Source organism: Chiloscyllium plagiosum, unplaced genomic scaffold, assembly GCF_037043375.1.
Source record: "Chiloscyllium plagiosum isolate Xiang-an unplaced genomic scaffold, Cpla_swu_hap1 HiC_scaffold_33, whole genome shotgun sequence".
Classification (NCBI taxonomy): domain Eukaryota; kingdom Metazoa; phylum Chordata; class Chondrichthyes; order Orectolobiformes; family Hemiscylliidae; genus Chiloscyllium; species Chiloscyllium plagiosum.
Genome location: NW_028270171.1, coordinates 13,779,473 through 13,801,244, shown reverse-complemented (window position 1 = coordinate 13,801,244; position 21,772 = coordinate 13,779,473). Strand labels below are relative to the sequence as shown.

General features: G+C 45.1%; 1 protein-coding gene across 3 annotated transcripts in view; it reads right to left on the bottom strand.

Moving 5' to 3' along the window:
* The window catches only part of LOC122542234 (cytohesin-3-like), a 71,578-nt gene that overhangs the window by 7,731 nt on the left and 42,075 nt on the right, over positions 1-21,772 (bottom strand). For all 3 annotated transcript variants that reach the window (XM_043679754.2, XM_043679755.2, XM_043679756.2), the window contains exons 4-9: positions 16,083-16,149; positions 9,090-9,208; positions 7,957-8,037; positions 5,852-5,964; positions 2,815-2,963; positions 375-486 (exon numbers count right to left, since the gene is read on the bottom strand). In XM_043679754.2, the coding sequence (XP_043535689.2) occupies positions 375-486; positions 2,815-2,963; positions 5,852-5,964; positions 7,957-8,037; positions 9,090-9,208; positions 16,083-16,149 (641 nt within the window). The remainder of the gene's footprint in view (positions 1-374; positions 487-2,814; positions 2,964-5,851; positions 5,965-7,956; positions 8,038-9,089; positions 9,209-16,082; positions 16,150-21,772) is intronic.

Genomic DNA, 21,772 nt, shown 5'->3' with positions numbered 1-21,772 from the left:
AAGGGGACAAAATTTCGGAAGAGGCCCTTGAGTGACCATTTATGGTGCACAATTATCCCAGAGGTGGTGGGCAGGGGGAACCTGACACCCCTCCACCGCCCAGCTGTTTTGGGGGTCAGGAATGGGTAGGGAGGTCCCATCAAAGGCACTGGAGATGTCATATTGAATCCTATGCCTGGGTCCTCTGCCTGCGCCCAACCCCCCCCCCCCCCCCCCCCCCAACCTGTGGAATAAGAAATGTTGCCCAGTGAGTCCCCCACAAAAGATCATATACAACATGGCCCTGTGGCCAATTATCTATTACTCTGGTTATATTTGGTCCATTATCCTTTAATGCTGTCAAAGTGCACAAAGATTATGTATCTCTCACTCACCCAGTTTCGAAAGCCATCCTTCCCTATCTGGGTTGAAAAATGTATGTGTTAAATCATTCCCATCATCCTCTGGGATTTTAAATGGCTCATTCCGGATGCTGTCATACAAATTCTGTATGAAAATAATCAAAAGGTGGGACGAAGTGTTATTTGAAATTGTTGTAATCTGACAATACAATTTGATGCAAAGCTCCATCCAACTGACTTCAAGATCCCTGACATTGCAGACTGAGTCCCTCAGGAAGGATGCATTGACCTAGGGAAGACTGTGATGCAGCTTCACCAGATACTGGGGCTAAAAGAGTTAAGATATAGATCAGCCATGATTAAATCAAATAGCAGAACAAGCTGATGGGGCTGATGGTCTGCTCCTGTTCCTAGGGGGTGGACCTGGGGTTATACTTGCACAGATCATTGTACATGGCAGGATAAGTGGAGAGGGCAGTTATTAAGGATACAGTGACTCAGCTTTATTAATAGGAGTACAGAGAACAAGAGTTAGATGGTGCTGTTGGACTTGTATACAACGCTTCTTATCAGGTAGTGTGGCCAAGCAGTCTAAGGCACTGGATTAAGGCTCCAGTCTCTTTGGGGGCATGGGTTCAAATCCCACCACTACCAAACCCTAATTTAGGGCAGCATGGTAGCTCAGTGGTTAGCACTGCTGCCTCATGGCACCAGGGACCCAGGATTTATTCCTATCTAGGGTGACTGTCTGTGTGGAGTTTGCACATTCTCCCCATGTCTGCGTAGGTTTCAGCTGGGTGCTCCAGTTTCCTCCCACAATCCAAAGAATTGCAGATTAAGTGAATTGGCCATGCTAAATTGCCTGTAGTGTTAGGTGCATTAGTGAGGGATAAATATAGGGTAGGGGAATGGTTGTGGGTGGGTTACTCTTCGGAGGGTTGGTGTGGACTTGTTGGGCCAAATGGCCTGTTTCCATACTGTAGGGAATCTAATCCAATACCTGCTAGACTTCTGCTGGAGTATTGTGTGCAGTTGTGGGTGGCACATTATAGGAAAGATGTGAATGCACTGGACAGAGCGCCAGAAGCGATTTACAAGAAATGGCTCCAGCTATGAGGGTAGATTGATGAGGTTGAGAGTGTTCTCCTTGGAGAGAAGGCGGCTGAGGGATTTGATAGAGGTTTTCAAAATCACAAGCAGGCTGAATAGTGTTGGTAGAAAACAGCTGTTCCTACTCATAAAAGGAACAAGTGGAGGAGGGTATAGATTACAAGTGGTGTGCAAGGGAAGTAAGGGCAATGTGAGATAAGAATGTTTTCACACAACGAGTCAATGATTTATTACTCTCACGGGTACCGAGGTGTTATCTTATGTCTTTACAGGCAGATCATACTATACAAGTGCATTAGGCTAACAGAATAGAGTGCAGCTAAAGTCTAGAATACACTGCCTGGAAATGTGATGGAGGCAGGTTCAATTGAGACATTCAAGAGGGCTATTCTCCCCTCCCCCCATCCACTAGTGGGCCATAGATGTTTTGTTTTATTAACCCAACCAACCTGTTGAGAGATGTTCTTACACACCTCTGGAGGAGATGGGACTTTAACCCAGTCCAGGGGTAGGGATACTACCACCGCGCTACAAGAGACCTTATAATTTTGAAAAATTATTTTATTTAACCTATTTTTCAAGAGGGTATTAGATAATTAATGGGACAGAAACAACAGGCAGGAGTATGGGGAGAAAGCAGGGAGATTGGCACCGGGTAATGATGCTCATTTCAAGGGTGCAGTGCTAGTACAATGGGCTGAATGACCATCTTCTGATCCATCTTAGGGCAGCACGGTGGCTCAGTGGTTAGCATTGCTGCCTCACAGCACCAGGGTCCCAGGTTTGATTCCAGCCTCAGGCAACTGTCTGTCTGGAGTTTGCACATTCTCTCTGTGTCTGCGTGGGTTTCCTCTGGGTGCTGCAGTTTCCTCCCACAGTCCAAAGATGTGCAGGTTAGGTGAATTGGCCGTGCTAAATTGCCCCATAGTGTTGGGTGCATTAGTCAGAGGGAAATGGGCCCGGGTGGTTTACTCTTCGGAGGGTCGGTGTGGACTGGTTGGGCAGAAGGGCCTGTTTCCACACTATAGGTAATCTAATCATAACGATTCTGTGTTACCCAACATCTTGTTCTTTCTTTAATTACACCCAGAAATGCCCTTACACACAACCAAATGTTTTACTCCCACATCATCAAATCCCCCTTTTTTTTCTCATCTATTACCCATCACCAGTAAAGTTCCGTGTTCTCCAACTGATGAATTTACACAACGCCCTTTAAGGGCAATGGAACATCAAAGGTGAGGGAGAGTTTGGGAGAGGGGGAGGGTCACCAAATCAATTTGGAGTTGGAAGCCCCCTGTTGTTTGTCAATGAACCAGGACCTTTGTCAGCTACAGGCAGTGAATAATGAGCAAATGCCTACCCGGAGAAGATCCTGAGGAAGATCCCCTCCATTGTTAATCCCACGGTTCATTGTTATAAACCTCTCCAGTGTTGGCTTGTCCTTAACATTGGGATTATGGAGACTTGTGTTCAACATGATTATGGCAAAGGACAACACGTAGCAGGTATCTGCAATGAAAGGTAAAAGGTTAGACCTTAGGATGCATCTGCAAATCCACACCCTGATCAAGTAATTCCAAGACATTAAGTAAATGAATGATAACTCCAACAAGTTCGTTTCCAACCAAAAGCTTGTTATAAATCCCAGGGCAATGTTCACTTGTTCTATTGAACGATGGTGTAAGAAAAACATAATTATATCTCAAAGAGTTATCGCAATCCTCTGAGCATAGAGTAATACAGCTCACAAACAGGCCATTCAGCCCACCATATCTATGCTGACCAACAAACACCGAACTACACTAATCCCATTTTTCTGCACTTCGTCCATAGCCAGCTATGCCCTAGCATTTTAACTGCTTTTCCAGAAGCTTCTTAAATGTTGTGAGAATACTTGCCTCTCCTACCCTCTCAGGCAGTGTGTTCCATATTTCTACCACCCTTGGGAAGGTATGGTGACTCAGTGGTTAGCACTGTTGCCTCACAGCGCCAGGGACCCGGGTTCAATTCCCCCCTTGGGTGACTGTCTGTGTGGAGTTTGCACATTCTCCCCGTGTCTGCGTGGGTTTCCTCTGGGTGCTCTGGTTTCCTCCCACAGTCCAAAGATCTGCAGGTTAGGGTGGATTGGCCATGCTAAATTGTCCTATAATGTTCAGTGATGTGCAGGCTAGGTGGATGAACCATGGGAAATGCAGGGGAACAGGGATAGGGGAAGGGGTGGGTCTGAGTGGGATGCTCTTCAGAAGATCGATGGCCTGCTACCACATTGTTGTGATTCTGTGTTAGAAATGTTTCCTCGGATCTTCTGTGAGCCACTTAATCCTCGCCTTCAACCTATGCCCTCTGGTCTCAAACATATCTCCCACTGGGAAGAGATTCTCATGGTTTATTCTGCCTACCCCTCATAATTTTGTATACCTCAAATCAGATTGCCTCCTTTACTCCAGGGTAAACAAGCCCAGTCTATCCTGTCTCTCCTCATGACTGGGAATTTCCATCCCAAGCCATATCCTGGTGAATCCCACCTGCACCCTCTCCAGTGCAATCAAGCATTTGGCCTCAGCACCATTCTGTGGCCAATCATGGTGAAGACTATTCCCTCCCATGTCTCATTCTTTAGCCCAACGGGGGAATAAGCAGAGACCATGATAAAGCACTAACGTCTCTGGTCTAGTCACACAGAGGCCCAGACTGAATCCTAGCCACGAAGTTGACATTGAACAAATCTAGGAGGTAACCTTGGTTGGGCTGACCATGACAATGAACACCGATTGACATAAAGCCTATCTGGTTCACCGATGTCTCTTCAGGGAAGGTAATCCCTGCCCTTACCTAGTTTGGCACACTTATGACTCTAGATCTACGGCAATGCGACTGATGCTTAACTGCCCTCTGAAATGGCTGAGCAAACCACCCAGTTCAAGGGCAATTAGGGATCGGCAACAAATAGTCTTGTAGGTGAGAGCATGAGATGGAAGAAGTTAAAGAGATGCCACTAGTCAATCGTGTCAGCTATGGCTCAGTGAGTAACACTGTTATCTCTGAGTCGAGAAGGTTGTAGGTTCCAATCCCACTACAAACTCCTTAAGCACAGAATCTTGGACTGATGCTCAAATGCTGAGGGAGGCCTGCACTGTCATTGATTTTAGACACAATGTTAACCCACAGCTCCATTTGCCATCTCAGGTGGTAGTTAAAGATTGCAAGGCATTATTTCTCAAGTTCTCTCTGGTGTGCAGTCATCTCTCACTCAATACCTAACCAGACCTATTATCTGGCTATTATTACATTGCTGTTACCAGAAGCTTCCTGTGCATTCCAACAGCGACCACATTTCAAGGAGTACTCCATTGGTTCACAAGTGCTTTGGGATATTCTGGGACCATTGCGTTGCAATATAAATACAAATCTTTTCCTTTAAATTGCTTGTGGTAATGCCCATGGTTAGTTGAGTTTATTTCCATGTGTAGAAGATGGTGACAGAGTTAGTATTTGCTGGATAGTGTCACCTATGGCAACTGCGTGGAACTACCCTGGAGTGATTGTACTGAGGTCAGCTAGGTGGACCTCATAGAATATGAGTTCCCTGCTAGGACCTGATTTACAGCCCCAATCAGGAAGCCCTGGCTGACAGATATAAACAGGAGTATATCCCCCTCCAACTCTATTTTGATTTAATCCCTGCCCTCCCCTTCACTGTTTGATCACACAGCATTGCCCTTTATTTTTATATAGGCAGCCCTTGTCACTGGCCACTCGGGTGTTTCTTTGCTTCCTGGTGGTGGAAATCGAATAAAGATTGATACACCTGTTGTCTTTCACTGTGTCTCACACCTGCACACACACATGACATGGGTGCTGGGGGAAAAATATACACTACCACAGGCGGTAGGGTGGAGGTATGAAAGAAATTTCTAAAAACAGGAGTATCAGGGATTCCAAGAAAAAAAGGCATTTCAGACATTCTGTTCACTCTGAGAGCTGGCTCTGAGGGAGCAGGACTAGAGTCAAGGGCTGTCTATATAAAAATAAAGGGTGAATTGGTGATGGGATACCGGCCTCAATGGAGTTATTTCAGAAACAAAAATAAACAGGAGTGTCAGGGGTTCTGCTCACTTTAGGAGCCGGCTATGTGCTAGCATGGACCGTGGACATGTAAATAAAGGTGACTTGGTGACAGGATACTGGCCTTTGTGGAGTTATTTCATACACAGTTGACTTGGCAGCACTGAATGGGAAATGACAACTCAACAAAATTGAATGTTGAGAGGAAAGTGCCACTGAAAATTGTGACAATGGGTAGAAGGTTTACGAACAGGCGACGTAAAAGTTTATGACAAATAATTTTCCCTGTAACGTTATTGGAAGCATTAGTAAAGAGATTGACCGTTTCCTACCTGTTGATTGAAAAACATCTGGGTTGCAATGGCAGTACTGTGTTGCAAACGCCTCCATCATTCTGTCGATCTTCTGTGCTTCACCCGGCAACCGGAAGCTCCATAGAAACTGCCTGCAAGTTAGAGGAAGCATATAGTTTGGGAAAGCATTCAGGTAGAGATACACATAACGCATTATACTGGAGACAGAAGGGGAAAATAATTGGATATAACATCCTGTTAAAATGAGAGGTTGTGATTAGATTCCCTAATCTAATTTATTATTTCCTACAATATGGAAACAGGCCTTTCAGCCCAAACCAACCCTCCGAAGAGTAACCTACCCATTCCCCATATACACCCCTGACTATGGGCAATTTAGCGTGACCAATTCACTTAACTTGCACATCTTTGTGATTGTGGGAGGAAACCCATGCAGACACGGGGAGAGTGTGTAAACTCCACACAGACGGTCAGCTAAGGCAGGAATTGAACCTGGGATCCTGGTGGCTGTGAGGCAGCAGTGCTAACCACTGTGCCAGCAAAGAAATTTTACAATTGTGGCCTGGATCTGAATGTAAGAATGAGGTTCAGCCCCTCAAGCCTGCTCTGTCTTTGATACAATTGTGGCTCATCTCATTTCTGCCTCAACTCCAGTTTCCTGCCTGCTCCCCATAACCCTTCAACCCGTCACTAAATAAAAATAAATCTATCTCCTCTTCAAGTTTATTCCGTATTCCGGAGGAGTGAATTCCACTGATTCATGACACTTTGAGAGAAATCATTTCTCATCATATTAAAAATAGAACAAAGAGCTGCAGACGTTGAAGGTCTGGAATAAAAAGGTATCAATACCGGAAGAGAAATCTGTAATTATCTGGCTTTTCTTTATTCTTTCTGGAGAGTCAGTTTTGTTAGCAAGGACAGCAGTTGCTGCTCATCCTTGAGCTGTGCAGCTTGCTCAGCTATTTCAGAGGATGGTTGCTGCAGGTCTGGAGTCTCATGTAGGCCAGACCAGCTAAGGATGGCAGATTTCCTTCCTGTCACTGAACGCTATATTTTGAGCTGGTGAAGGAAAGTCTCATTCCACCAGACATAAAGTGGATGATGAAGCAGGTTATCTCAAAGTACAAGAGGGATGCTTGATCAGGTGGGCCAATGGGCCAAGGAGCAGCAGATGAAGCTTAACTTAGATAAATGTAAGGTGCTGCATTTTGGTAAGGCAAACCAGGACTGGACTTATACACATAATGGTAAGGTCCTGGGGTATGTTTCCAAACAATACAGGTGCGGGTTCATGGTTCCTTGAAGGTGGAGTCACAGGGAGACAGCATTGCAAAAGTGGTACTCTTGCCTTTACTGATCAGTACATTGAGTATAGAAGTTGGGAGATCATGTTATGGTTGCACAAAACATGGGTGAGTCCCCTTTTGGAATACTGCATTCAATTCTGATCTCCCTGTTATCGGAAACTGTTAAATTAGAAAAGGATATTGCCAGGGTCGGAGGCTTTGAGCTGTAGGGAGAGGCTGAGCAGGCTGGGGCTGTCTTCCCTGGAACGTCAGAGGTTGAGGGGTGACCTTATAGAGATTTATAAAATCATGAGAGGTATGGATAGGGTGAATAGTCAAGGTTTTTTACCAAGGGTAGGGGAGTCCAAAACTAGAGGGAGTAGGTTTTAGGTAAGAGGGGAAAGATTTAAAAGGGGCCTAAGGGCAATTTTCACAGAGGTGGTGTGTGTTTCGACCGAGTTGCCAGAGGAAGTGCCGGAGGCTGGTACAATTTCAAGGCATCTGGATGAATACATAAATAGGAAGGGTTTAAGAGGGATATGGACCAAATGCTGGCAAATGGGACTAGATTAATCTAGGATATTTGGTCATCATGGACAAATCGGACCGAAGGATCTGTTTCTGTGCTGTTTCACTTTATTTTGTATGAAATTGTTAGTTCATTACATCATGATAGAACTTGAACTGGCAGATGGGTAAATATGAAAGAGGGGACCAGAAATTGAAGAGATTGGAGGTAGGATAAGCGGGAACAATTATGACAAAATGATGGTTTGGACGGTTTGTACAGAAAATGACACCACGGAGGACCCTCCTGACTCTGGGGTTCCTTACCTCAGTGCCTGCACAAGGTTGAGATCTGCAAACTCATGAAGCTCAACAAAACATTGTAGGGTCTTGATGTATGTTGCCTCTCTGAAGAAAGAAAAGCAGAAAATAAAACTAAAGCAGTGTTTCTTCAACTAAATTTATCAACTCCAGCTGGACACATTCCCAGAGATTTCTCTTGTTTCCCATTAGCATCCCTACACACACCCTCACCTCCACTCCCTTATCTAACCCCACCCTCAACCGCACATCTAACCCCACATCCAGCCCCCCCAACCTCAAATCCAACCCCATCCTCAATCCACCCCCATATCCCCCTCATCCCACCCCTTTATCTAACCTCATTCTCACTCCCACCCTTACCCCATGTACACCCCCACCCTCACTCCCACCTGCACCCCATATCCAACACCACTCTCACACCTTCTCCCACCCCACCCTCACACTCACCACAACCCCATATCCACCACCATTTCCATATCCCACCCTGCTCTCACTCCCACCCCACCCATATCCATCCACACCTCTACTCCCACCTCCATTCCTATATCCACTCCCAATCTCATACCCATATCCAACCCCAGCCTCATCCCCATATCCAACACCACTCCACCTCCAACCTCAAATTACACTCCCATCCCCAACCCCATCCCCACATCTAACCTCAAATCTACTCCCACTCCATGTGGTCATCACTACGTTGCTGTTTATGGAGGTCAGTGAAGAAACTGGCCGCTCCATTTTTGAAAAAAATGTTATGATGTGGGGGTCAGTTTTGATCTGTTAACTGTGGCTGGTTTCTGATGCAGAGTGGTGTCAATACAATTCCTGTATGGTCTGAGGTAACTATGACAGATTCTCCCTCTCAATGTTTCCCTTTGCCTGATGAGTGGTGACACCACCAGTTGCCTCTCTCTCTCTCATGAGACAGAGAGCAACCCTATGGTCTCGTAAGACTGTGACAACTTTACCTTTATTATAACTTGATACACTTACGAACGTACGCTATTGGCCTTAAGACTTGAGTTCATAAAACTTGTTATTTAAATGCAAGTTAATTCTGTTTCTTCCACACGTTTTTAGGGACACACGTTTTACTATTGATTAATCCTACAACCGTTATTCGATATGGATCTCACCTCTCTCCAAGATAGTCTCCTATGGCTGTTTTATGCAGGCCTTCCCCCTTGTATAGGAACTTGGCAACATCTTCTTCCTTCGGAGATAGCAATTTGTTCTCTACCAAATACTCTATACCCTAGGACAATGAGAAAATGAATTATTAGCACAGCTCCTGTTGGATTATATCCCACAGTTGGTACAGAAGTATGCCTTTAAGAAACATTCTCATATCACTAAATCATAGCATGTGACCAGAGCATATTAAGGTCTCAGACTCTCTCTTACCTCAGATCATTTGAAGCATGGCAGTCGACTGGAAGTATGCTGCTCTGTTGAAATCTAATAGCTTGGTCAGGTCCACGCCCCCCCTACAACCCACCCTCCCATCCTGGCACTTTCCCCTGCCACCGCAGGAACTGTAAAACCTGCGCCCACACCTCCTCCCTCACCTCTATCCAAGGCCCTAAAGGAGCCTTCCACATCCCATCAAAGTTTTACTTGCACATCCACTAATATCATCTATTGTATCCGTTGCTCCCGATGCGGTCTCCTCTACATTGGGGAGACTGGGCGCCTCCTAGCAGAGCGCTTTAGGGAACATCTCCGGGACACCCGCACCAATCAACCACACCGCCCCGTGGCCCAACATTTCAACTCCCTCTCCCACTCTGCCGAGGACATGGAGGTCCTGGGCCTCCTCCACCGCCGCTCCCTCACCACCAGACGCCTGGAGGAAGAATGCCTCATCTTCCGCCTGGGAACACTTCAACCCCAGGGCATCAATGTGGACTTCAACAGTTTCCTCATTTCCCCTTCCCCCACCTCACCCTAGTTCCAAACTTCCAGCTCAGCACTGTCCCCATGACCTGTCCGGACTTGTCCTAACTGCCTATCTCCTTTTCCACCTATCCACTCCACCCTCTCCTCCCTGATCTATCACCTTCATCCCCTCCCCCACTCACCCATTGTACTTTATGCTACTTTCTCCCCACCCCCACCCTCCTCTAGCTTATCTCTCCACACTTCAGGCTCACTGCCTTTATTTCTGATGAAGGGCTTTTGCCCGAAACGTCAATTTCGAAGCTCCTTGGATGCTGCCTGAACTGCTGTGCTCTTCCAGCACCACTAATCCAGAATCTGGTTTCCAGCATCTGCAGTCATTGTTTTTACCAGCTTTATGTTAGCCCAGACACTTATGTGCCAGAGGAATGTAGTACTTGTACATAAAAGTTCACTGTAATAAATGTCTGTTGGATTCTTCAATACCACAAAACTCATTTTCAGTTTCTTATGGTACAGGAGATAACCTAATCAGGAAAAATACTCTGGTGGGGACTATTACGAGGGGGCATAGCTTTAAATTAAGGGGTTGTAGGTATAGGACAGATGTTAGGGGTAGATTCTTTACTCAGCGAGTCGTGAGTTCATGGAATGCCTTGCCAGTAGCAGTGGTGGACTCTCCCTCTTTTTGGGCATTTAAACGGGCATTGGATAGGCATATGGAGGATAGTGGGCTAGTGTAGGTTAGGTGGGCTTGGATCGGTGCAACATCGAGGGCCAAAGGGCCTGTACTGCGCTGTATTTTTCTATGTTCTATGTTCTAACTCTAACTAACTTTATATTAACATCTGTCTGAACCTACTGTGCTTTCACTCAGACACCCCAGAATTTGGAATGTTTTCAATAAAAATAAGATTGCATTTGAGTGAATCAAAAGTACCTTATATTAACAACTTTGTGTATTTACAAAATGCCTTTAACCTTGTAAATGTTTGACAGAAAACCACATCGGGGGATATTAAGATGGGTGAATGTGAGGTTCTAATTTGTTGTGGGGCTTGTAGGAGCTGAGAATAGCAAAGGACAGATCGGGGGTTTAATGTTGTATGAAGATTTTATAGTGGTGCAGTGGTAGTGTCCCTATCTCTGAGTCAGAAGTCATATTTGTTCCAGAGAGTGTGTCACAATATCTGTGAATGCGTGTCCCTGGCACAGTGCTGAAATATATATCCAAAAAAAGATTCAAAATGCTATTCTAATTCTAGTGGGTTTTAAAATTGAGGTACTTTCCTCACCTTAGTTCTTCATTATTTATTTAAAGAGCCCGGTTGTCATGGACACCGCAAAACACCTTTTGCAAGCATGACACCACGACATATAATTTCTGTGAAGAGGGCACTTGTGGTGCAGTGGTAATGTCCACATCTCTGAGTCAGGAGGCATGGGTTGAAGTCATGCTTGTTCCAGAGATGTGTCATAAAATGTCTGAGCAAACTGACGTGAAAATAATGTGACTCAATGGGTCATGACAGATAGAAAGGTTTTGGTCTCTGGCACGTTGGTAATGTCACCGTGCTGCCCTATGCAAGTCAAATATTGCGTAAATTAACTCAAGAGGACACCTCTCAACGGGACATAGTAATTAAAATAGAGCAAAACTTCAATGGAAAATTATTGAATTAAAATATAATTCCAGGGGCTGTTGATACTCCAGTCCCAAAGTGGTAACCTGGATACGCGATGATCACTGGAGATGTTCAGAGAAGAATTTTCTCCATTTTGTTGCCCATTTTTCTTTTTGATTTTATTTAATTGACTCTCTCAGACTGTCAGTGAGGACAGGAGAAAGTGAGGTCTGCAGACGCTGGAGATCAAAGCTGAAACTTTATTGCTGGAACAGCACAGCAGGTCAGGCAGCATCTAGGGAACAGAAGATTCGACGTTTCGGGCACATGCCCTTCTTCTGTCAGTGAGGACAGCAATCTGATCATGATATTGTCAGCATCGTGAATGTAGAACAGACCAAATAAACCAGCTAACCTTTACCTGTCCATCGATTTCCTGAGTTCATACTTACAAAATAATAATTACCATCAGGCCTTCAAAGTTCTTTTTTTCTCTATTTCGAAGACTTTAGCATTTGAGTGAGATATCATTTAATCAGCTCTTCAGGTTGAGAATAGACTTTGGCATTTTTAATATGCATCTTTGTTTCCTGTGGTTTTTCAGTGTTACTGCCCACACAACAAGCTGCACTCAACAACAGCGTTCGCTTCACCTTGCTCTCCCTCCAGCGAATTGTTTGCATCTCAACAAACAATGCAGTGTTTTGCTGTGCACGTTAATCTAACACAGCATCACACCACACTGTCTAAGTTAAGAATGAATCGCTAAGTTCAGGCCATTCCTATCTCAGCTCAGACCAGACAAAGCTGAAAGCATAACTGAGCCCACTGGATCGGCCTCGGTTTGACCAATGCACGCACAAACCCCGTTCAAGTTGATGGTGGAGGATAGCTTTGTCTCTGTAAGACCTCCTCCAGCCCCACAACTTCTGAGGGCATTGGGTTCCTCAGAATGCATCTGGATGGGTATATGAACAGGAAGGACTCATATGAGCCAAGTGCTGGCAAATGGGACTAGATTAATTTAGGATATCTGGTCGGCTTGGACGAGTTACACCTAAGGGTCTATTTCCGTGCTGTATGACTTTATGATTCTAAACCTCCCGCGCTTTTTCCACACCCTTCAACCCACCAAAGGGGACGAGGCCATTAATCATCCTGACTCGAAACTCCGGAGCTAAATTTCCACACCCCGCCTACTCCCTCCCTTCCTTCAACACTATGCTAAACCCCTTACCTCCCTAGTGAAGAGTTGGGCCACCTATCCTCAGAGCCCAGGACAGAGGCACTACATCAGGGCCCCAAAAACAGGGGACTTGCTGTGTTCTGGATGGGGACAGGACCTTGTGGTACCTGGGTCAGGGAGGCAAGAGGACCAAGCGAGGAGCAGCACCGGGCCTATCAGTTGTTTCCACGCCCCTGCTGTAAAGACTTCTTTGGCTCAGTGTCAATTTTTGTCTGCTTCCTGGGTTGGTTGGGGAGCAGTTCTATTACATTTATGGGTGCTATATAAGAGCAGCACGGTGACTCAGTGGTTAGCGCTGCTGCCTCCCAGGGATCCAGGTTTGATTTCAACCTCGGGCGACTGTCTGTATGGCGTGTGCATGTTCTCTCTGTGTCTGCGTGGGTTTCCCCTGGGTGCTCCGGTTCCCTCCCACAGTCCAAAGATGTGCAGGTTAGGTGGATTGGCCCATGGGAAATTGCCCATAGTGTTGAGGGGTGTACAGGGTAGGTGGGTTAGTCATGGTATAGATGCTACTGGGGTTTACAGGGATGGGGTAGATGCTCTTCAGAGGGTCAATGCAGACATGATTGGCTGAATGGCCTCAATCTGCATTGTAGGGATTCTATGAAGTGTCCAAAGATTTTCTCTTTTTGGAGAAAACAGAAATTACATTCCGATGATGTGGTCCTGTCCCTTTCAGAGCAGGATATGGACTCCAATTTAATTCCTGGATGTTCCAGAACAATACAGGAGAGCTGACAACCTCGTGTGGATTGGTGATCGTGTGACATAGTTGCCATGGGAATCCAAGTTGCCATGGTGCCGTGCATGTTGCAGTTTAGAGCTATGGGCAGTGCAGGCTTCAGCAATCCCTCCATTCGAGGGCTGAGCAGTAATGCCACTTCCTCCTACTCTTACCTCCACCTATTGGAGGGATTTGAAGATTGATACTGAACTTGATTGGAACACCACTCCCTTGGCTGTCAAAACCTGGAGCGGGACATGAATCCAGAACAGGGGCATTGCCCATTGTACCACCAGATTTCCATAACCTATTGGTTGGGACCATGAAGTATTCCAGAGCCATCATAAAGAGGATGGTGTGTCAAAGGACTAGAGGCTGTGCACAATTTTAAAAGCCACAGTTTGTCACCTGATCTCCAAAGTGAAAATGAGTGAATCAATGATCATGAACCTTTGGTCCATGTTCTTGCAAAGCTGAGGGATGGTCAAGTTGAGAACTTGTGTTTGTTTTTTTGACAAAATCGTGGAATGCTGTCTATACAGAAGGAAGCCATTTTGCTCATTGTGTCAGTGCCAGCCCTCTGTAAGAGCTTACTTTTCTATTTTATTCATTTGTTGGGTGAGGGCATTACTGGCTACTCCAGCATTTATTGCCCATCCCAGAGGGCAGTTTCAGAGTGAGCCACTTTGCTGTGGGTCTGGAGTCACATGGAGGCTAGACCAGATAAGGACAGCAGTTTCCCTCGGAGACGTTAGAGAGGTCTGTGAGAATGAGAGAAAATGTTACCAAAGAACAGTTAACCTCTCGAAATGGAAGACCCATCAAATGTTAGAGATGCTTCCCTTGACGGAATACTTTAAACTCTGCAAATTCTAATCTAAGGGTATTGGGCGATGGTGAGGTGCAGAAGGACAAATTATTTTTGCAGTGTGACTCTGTGAATTTCTTATGGTTTCCTGTCATCACTGCTAAGCGTGCCACAAAAAAATGTAACTGTGGACAATCCTGAGTCAGCGCAGGCATTAACCCTTTCCTCACCTTGCCTTCTTGAACCGCTGCAGTCCACCTGCTGTGGGTTGACCTACAATGTCGTTTGCGAGGGAATTCCAGGGTTTTGCCTCAATGACACTGAAGGAACAGCGATATAATTGCCCTTTCAGGGATCCAAGTGGACAGTGAAGCTGCACTGAGGAAGTGGCTTAAGAAAGCCAGGACTGTTTTTCTCGATGGTCTCGCTGTATTCTTCAATCTCTTCTCAGTCCAGAAGATTGTCCCATTTTAATCCAATACCTTCCCTTGTAACCCCATTCTGCAGCTTTACTATCATTTTGAGTGAAGAACTATTCTCTGGCTTTATCTTTTTTCATTGAATCGAATCTTTCATCCCTGACTCTGAAGGACTGAGCAAACAACTCCCAGGGAACTTTATTTGTTCCATTCCCTTCACTATTCGGACTACTGGTCCTCAAAACTGGAGAGAGGAAGTTGGGATTAACCTTTGCTTTTTGGAAGAGCAGCCACGGGCTGGATGGACTGAATGGCCTCCTTCTGTGCTGTACCATTCTAAAGTGTGTATGAAAGCAACATAGAATGGTATGGATTCTAATCATTGAGCATCTGCCATTGACGTCTTTAGAAATAGGGCGGAACAAAAAGGCAAGGACACCAGAAATAGGAGCAGAGCAGACCATTTGGCCCATCAAGCCTGTTCCTCTATCCAATAGAATCATAGCGGATCTTGGGCTTCAAGTCCAATTTCCCACCATAGAGTCATAAATCATAGAGACGTACAGCATGGAAACAGACCCTTCGGTCCAACTCGTCCATGGACCAGATATCCCAATCCAATCTATCCCACCTGCCAGCACCCGGCCCATATCTCTCCAAACCTTCCTATTCATATACCCATCCAAATGCCTCTTAAATGTTGCAATTATACTAGCCTCCATCATTTCCTTTGGCAACTTATTCCATACTCGTACCACCCTCTGTGTGAAAAAGTTGTCCCTTTGGTCTCTTTTATATCTTCACCCTCTCACCCTAAAATATGCCCTATAGTTCTGGACTCCCCAACCCCAGGGAAAAGATTTTGCCATGCCCCTCATAATTTTGTAAACCTCTATAAGGTCACCCCTCAGCCTCCGACGCTCCAGGGAAAACAGCCCCAGCCTGTTCAGCCTCTCCCTATAGCTTAGATCCTCCAACCCTGGCAACATCCTTGTACATCTTTTTTGAATCCTTTCAAATTTCACAACATCTTTCCAATAGGAAGGAGACCAGAATTGCACGCAGTATTCCAACAGTGGCCTAACCAATGTCCTGTACAGCCGCATCATGACCACCCAACTGCTGTACTCAATACTCTGACCAATAAAAGAAAGCATACCAAACACCTTCTTCACTATCCTATCCACCTGAGATTCCACTTTCAAGGAGCTATGAACCTGCACTCCAAGGTGTCTTTGTTCAGCAACACTCCCTAGGACCTTACCATTAAGTGTAACTCCCATTTACAGCAGAAGTTGGGAAAGAAATAGATCAGCGGCAGAAGAGAACGAAGAAGGAAGGCGCTGGTGCTGGAAAGGGATGGGACATAGAGAATAATCAATAGAAAACCAAATCGAATACTGAATACCTTCTTGGGATCCATGTTGAATTTCTTCTTTCCCATGGCCATCAGCTTGTTCCTCTCCGCAAGTGTGCTAAATGAAAAGGGAGGGAAAATTCCGTGAGGAAAATCACTCAACATTGAACTCGAATCCGAACTGGGCCCTGTCTTCAAGGAAACATCTTGGAGCAACAGCATTGTCCCAGATTGAGCAGGCTACCTTCTTTTTTCTGATATTTCAAATGTAAATAACAGGCGAGAGGATTGCCTACCGTTACTTTTTCCTAATTCTCTGATATTGAAGTGGTTGTAAACTAACTGCACCTGCTGTTGCCATGATACCATTCTCCCAGCAGTAACAGCCAAAAGGACCAGTTAAGGTCACCTGGGTTACTTACTTATTCAATACCTATACTTGACTTCCAATATAACTGCAATAGATCCAAGAGCAGGTAAGAGGTTAGGAATACTGTGGCAAGTAACCCACCTCCTGACACCCCAAAGTCTGCTCACCATCGGCAAGGCACAAGTCAGGAGTGTGATGGAATTCTCCCCACTTGCCTGGATGGGTGCAGCTCCAACACGTGAGAAGATCCACACCATCCAGGACAAAGCAGCCCGCTTGATTGGCACCACATCCACAAATATTTATCCTTCCACCACCAGTGTACACGCCGCTGCTACAATCTACAAGATGCACTGCAGGAAATCACCAAAATTCCTTCGACAGCGCCTTCCAAACCCATCTAGAAGGACAAGGACAGCAAATACATGGGAACACCACCTCCTGCAAGTTCCCCTCCAAGCCACTCATCATCCTGATTTGAAAATATATCGCCATTCCTTCATTGTCGCTGGGTCAAAATCCTGGAATTTCCCTCCCTAAGGGCATCGTGGGTCAACCCCCAGCAGATGAACTGCAAGAAGGCAGCTCACCACCACCTTCTCAAGGGGGCAACTAGGGACAGGCAATAAATGCTGGGCCTGCCAGTGACACCCGCATCCCACATGTGAATAAAAATAAAAACATTTAAAAAAATTAGCAATGAAACCACCAACCCAGAGACAGCAGGGATCCTTCTGTAAATAATGTTCCAAACCAGACCGGACCCCTCAAAAGATTTTAAGAAGGTTGCCTAGGCCCCAACGATTCCCTATTTTAAAGGCAAATGTCATGTTCTGTGTTCCAGATGCAATGCGACTGGTCAAACTACTCGACATGAAAAATATATTATGTTCAAACACTGTAGTTAAAATACAACCAAAGAAGGAGGAATTTGGAATAACAACTCTATTGGAAAACTTAACAGAATGATAGCTGCAGTAACTATTACTAATTAGCTGTTCCAAAATAGTAACATCCCATAAACACATCCCTTGGCAAAAAGGCAAATTCAGTAAGTAGATTTGTTTGTCAGGTAACCCAGCAGCAGAGAGAAACCCCAGCTTCTAGCTGTAACTGAGAGAGGGAAAAGATAGCCTCTACCTCTTCAAAACTCCAGCAGCTTCTGCCGTGATGAGATTCCAACAGTGACTGCTTAAATCTAGCCCTAAAAAAACCTAGAAATCCTAGTCTGAGAGAGCTGGTCACACCCATCCAGGTTGCATCTATTGTTCCAACTTTTGAAAACAAAACACCCCAAGGCCGCCAAAGCTGTTTAGGTAACCACAGACAGCTCAATGTCTCTAACTCAATCTCTCTCAAAATGTAACCAGGATACAATACACCTCTTAAAGCCACATCATCATCACAATAAGCAGATGGGGATTAAATGACGGCACATTCTTTTCCTGCAATTTTAACTCTGGCCTGAATCAAAAAGATATGATTAGGATTTTTTTCTCTTGAATATATTCCTGGGATGTAACTCTGGCTGGCAAGGCCAGCATTGGTTACGCATGGTCATTGCCCCTTGTGAAGGTGAACTGCCTTCTTACAATCCTGGAACTCTGTGGCATCATCACGAGGTTGCTCCAGGGTCCTAATCCTAACCCATCAAAATGTACATGCCATCAAAAGGTATATGCCATCAAAAGGTACATGCCATCGTATCCCAACAGGTAGTTAGGCAACTGAGTTTGGAAAGGTGGGCAGCGAGAAACAATAGCTTCAGTCTTCTCAATAATTAATTGGAGGAACATTTGCTCCTTCAGGGCATCAGGTAAGCAGTTTGCTAATTTAGTAACAACTGGGGAGGGCTGGTGACGAGTTTGGATGTCATTGAACATTGGGAGATAGAGTGCGTGCAGGTGTAGAGCTCATTTGGCCAACCAGAGAAAGAATGCAAGTCTTTGACATGTGACGATGTTGTGTCTTTTAAAAGATTATTTTGTTCTGGTTTTGTTTTGAAGAGCGGTTGTAAGGAAAAGGTATAGCGCTGTCTCTAAGCAAGTGAACAACTTGTGATGGATTGGGTATTTTTATTTTAAAAGTTGGGACAATGGAAGCAGCCTGGGTGTGGCCAGCCCTCCCAGACCAGGATTTCTAGTTTTATTTACAGTTTTAGGTTTAGATTTAAGCAGAAGCTATTGAGGTCTCTAAAGAGCTGGGAGCGTCCGTGAATGTCTCTTGACTGCTGCACTCTCTGAATTTTCTCTTGATGGTTTTTCCTCCTGGATTAGAGAACTTGGGCCAAAGGGTCTGACTCGATACTGTACGACAATAACTGCATGTGACAATCTGTGTGAGAGTTTTCCTTTTTGTCAAAGGGTGTGTTTATGGGATGTTACAATATTGGGACAGTAATGTTTACTGTATCTATTGTTCTGCTCAGATTCCCATCCATTAATTTATTCTAAATTCCTCTTTCTTTGGTCGTATTTTAATTGCTCGTGTTTAGATAAATGGTGTTCTGCCAGTTTGACCAGTTGCATTGTATTCTGAGACACTTTTACATTTGCCTTTTAGAATAAGAACATTTTAGGATCTCGGGCCACCTTCTTAAAATATTTCTGAGGGGGTCTGGTCCATAACAGACAACCGTAAAATATCTCACATCACTTCACCGAACGGAATTTGGTACTGACGCCCACAAGGAGATTGGTAGATGAAGGGAAGGCTTCAAGAAGCATCTCAAAAAGGAGAATAGAGGGTGAGTAGGTTCAGGGAGGCAAATCCCCAGGTGAGGCATAATCACATATGGCTAGTAATATTGATAATATCCACTGGTAATAATATCCACCAACATGGTGACTCAGTGGCTAGCAGTGCTGCCTCATAGTGCCAGGGAACCAGGTTCGATTCCAGCCTCGGACAATTGTCTGTATGGAGTTTGCACATTCTCCCTGTGTCTGTGTGGGTTTCGTCCGGGTGCTCCAGTTTCCTCCCACAGTCTGAAGATGTGCAGGTCAGGTGAATTGGCCATGCTAAATTACCCATAGTGTCCAGGGATGTGGAGGTTAGGTGCATTAGTCAAGGATAAATATAGGATAATAGGGTAGGGGAATGGTTGTGGATGGGTTACTCTTCGGAGGGTCAGTGTGGACTTGTTGAGCTGAAGGGCCTGTTTCCACACTGTAGGGAGTCCATGACCAATTGTTCAGAGACATTGTTACACACCTCTGAGGCAGATGGGACTTGAAGTTGGCATCCTGGTCCAGAGGCTGTGACATTACCAACATGCCACAAGAGATCAAGAAGTGTCCATGTGTTATGACCCATTGAGTCACATTATTTTCATGTCAGTTTGCGCTGACATTTTATGACACACCTCTGGAACAAATAGGACTTCAACCCAGGCCTCCTGGCTCAGAGACATGGACAGTACCACTGCCCCACAAAAGCCCTCTTCACAGAAATATATGTTGTGGTGTCACACTTGCAAAAGGTGTTTTGTGGTGTCCATGGCAACCAGGCTCTTTAAATAAATAATGAAGAACCGAGGTGAGGAAAGTACATCAATTTTAAAACCCACTAGAAATAGAATAGCATTTTGAACCTTTTTTTGGATATATATTTCAGCACCTCTATCACCTTGAGGCCTGCCAGAAACTGTTCAGGTGGCTGCAAGTAAATGGATAAGTCTACTGTCAGCAGAAAGAGACTTCTGAAGCTCAGGGAACTTCCAGTCCTTAGCACCCGCAAACCACAGCCAGAAAAGGCAATGGTCACTCATGGTCAGGGAGAGGTGGTTACTTAGTGACCTGCTGGTAATGAGACTGGGACTGGTAGTCTGAGGGTGCAGGTTTATTCCCTGAGATACAGCTTCAAATTCTACAGCCAACAAAATTTTAATTCAATAATAAATTAATTGTCATAAAAGCGCATCTGTTTTACTAATAGGCTTGAGGAAAGGAAGTATGCACCACCTGCAAGATGCATTACAGACATTCACCAAAGATCCTTAGACATTGCCATCCAAATCCACAATCACTACTGTCTAGAAGGACAAGTGCGACAGATACATGGGAATACCACCGTCTTCAAGTTCCCCTCCAAGTCGCTCCCCATCCTGACTTGGTAATATATCGCTGTTCCTTCACTGTCGCTGGGTCAAAATCCTGGAATTCCCTCCCTGAGGGCATTGTGGGTCTACCTACTTCACATGGACAGCAATGGTTCAAGAAGGCAGTTTACCACCACCTTCTCAAGGGGGCAACTAGGGATGGGCAATAAATGTTGGGCCCTCGCGATGCCCATGTCCCACGAGTGAATGAAAAATGTCTGCCATCCTCAACCAGTCGCCAATGTATGACTCTAGATCTTACCTGTCCCTCTGTCAGCTGCACAAAGGGCAATTAAGAATGAAGGCCTTGCCAGTGACACACCACGTCTCATTACTTCTTTTCTTTCAAATCTTATAATCTCAATGTAAAGAAGTAAATAACTTGGGAATCCAATGACCTGAGAAATTTATTCTGCCAACATTTGTAGCCCAGAGGGCAGTTAAGAGTCACCTATATTACTGTGGGGTAGGCCAGACCAGCAGATTTCCTTCCCTGAATTAGTGAACCAGATGAGCTTTTGTTCATCCATCAGCAAGTGCTTTCATGGTCATCATTAGACTCTTAATTCCAGACTGAATTGAGTTCAAATTCCACCATCTGCCACAGCAGGGTTCAAACTTGGATTCCCAGGACATTACCTGGGTCTCTGCATTAACAGGCTACTGATAATGGCACGTGGCTATCACCTTCCCATGTCTCACCTGACACATGACACGTATCATGTTTGGGAAGAACAGGTGATTTTGGGCCTATGCTTCCCAAAGTGGGTTCTTTACCTCCTGACTAACTCTTTAAATTTGTATAAAATTTAGAGAAGCAGCTCATTTTAGTTCAAATGTTTATGTTTCTCACAAGACTCCTTCCACCATACGTTATCTCTCAGAGTCATGCAGCATGGCAACAGACCCTTCGGTCCAACCAGTCCATGCTGAACATAATTCCGAACTAAACTAGTCTCACCTGCCTGCGTTTGGCCCATATCCCTCCAAACTGTTACAGGAAGGATATTATCAAATTGGGCAGGGTTCAGAAGAGGTCTCCCAGGATGTGGCTGGGTCTGGAAGGTTTGGGTTATACGGAAAGGCTGGATAGGCTGGTACCTTTTTCACTGGAGTGTAGGAGGTTGAGAGGCGACCTTATAGAGGTTTATAAAATAACCAGAGGTATAGTTAGTGTTAATGGGAGTTGTCTTTTCCCTAGGATGGGGGATTTCAAGACTTGGGGGCACATTTTTAAGGTGAGAGGACAGAGATTTAAAAAAGACATAGAGG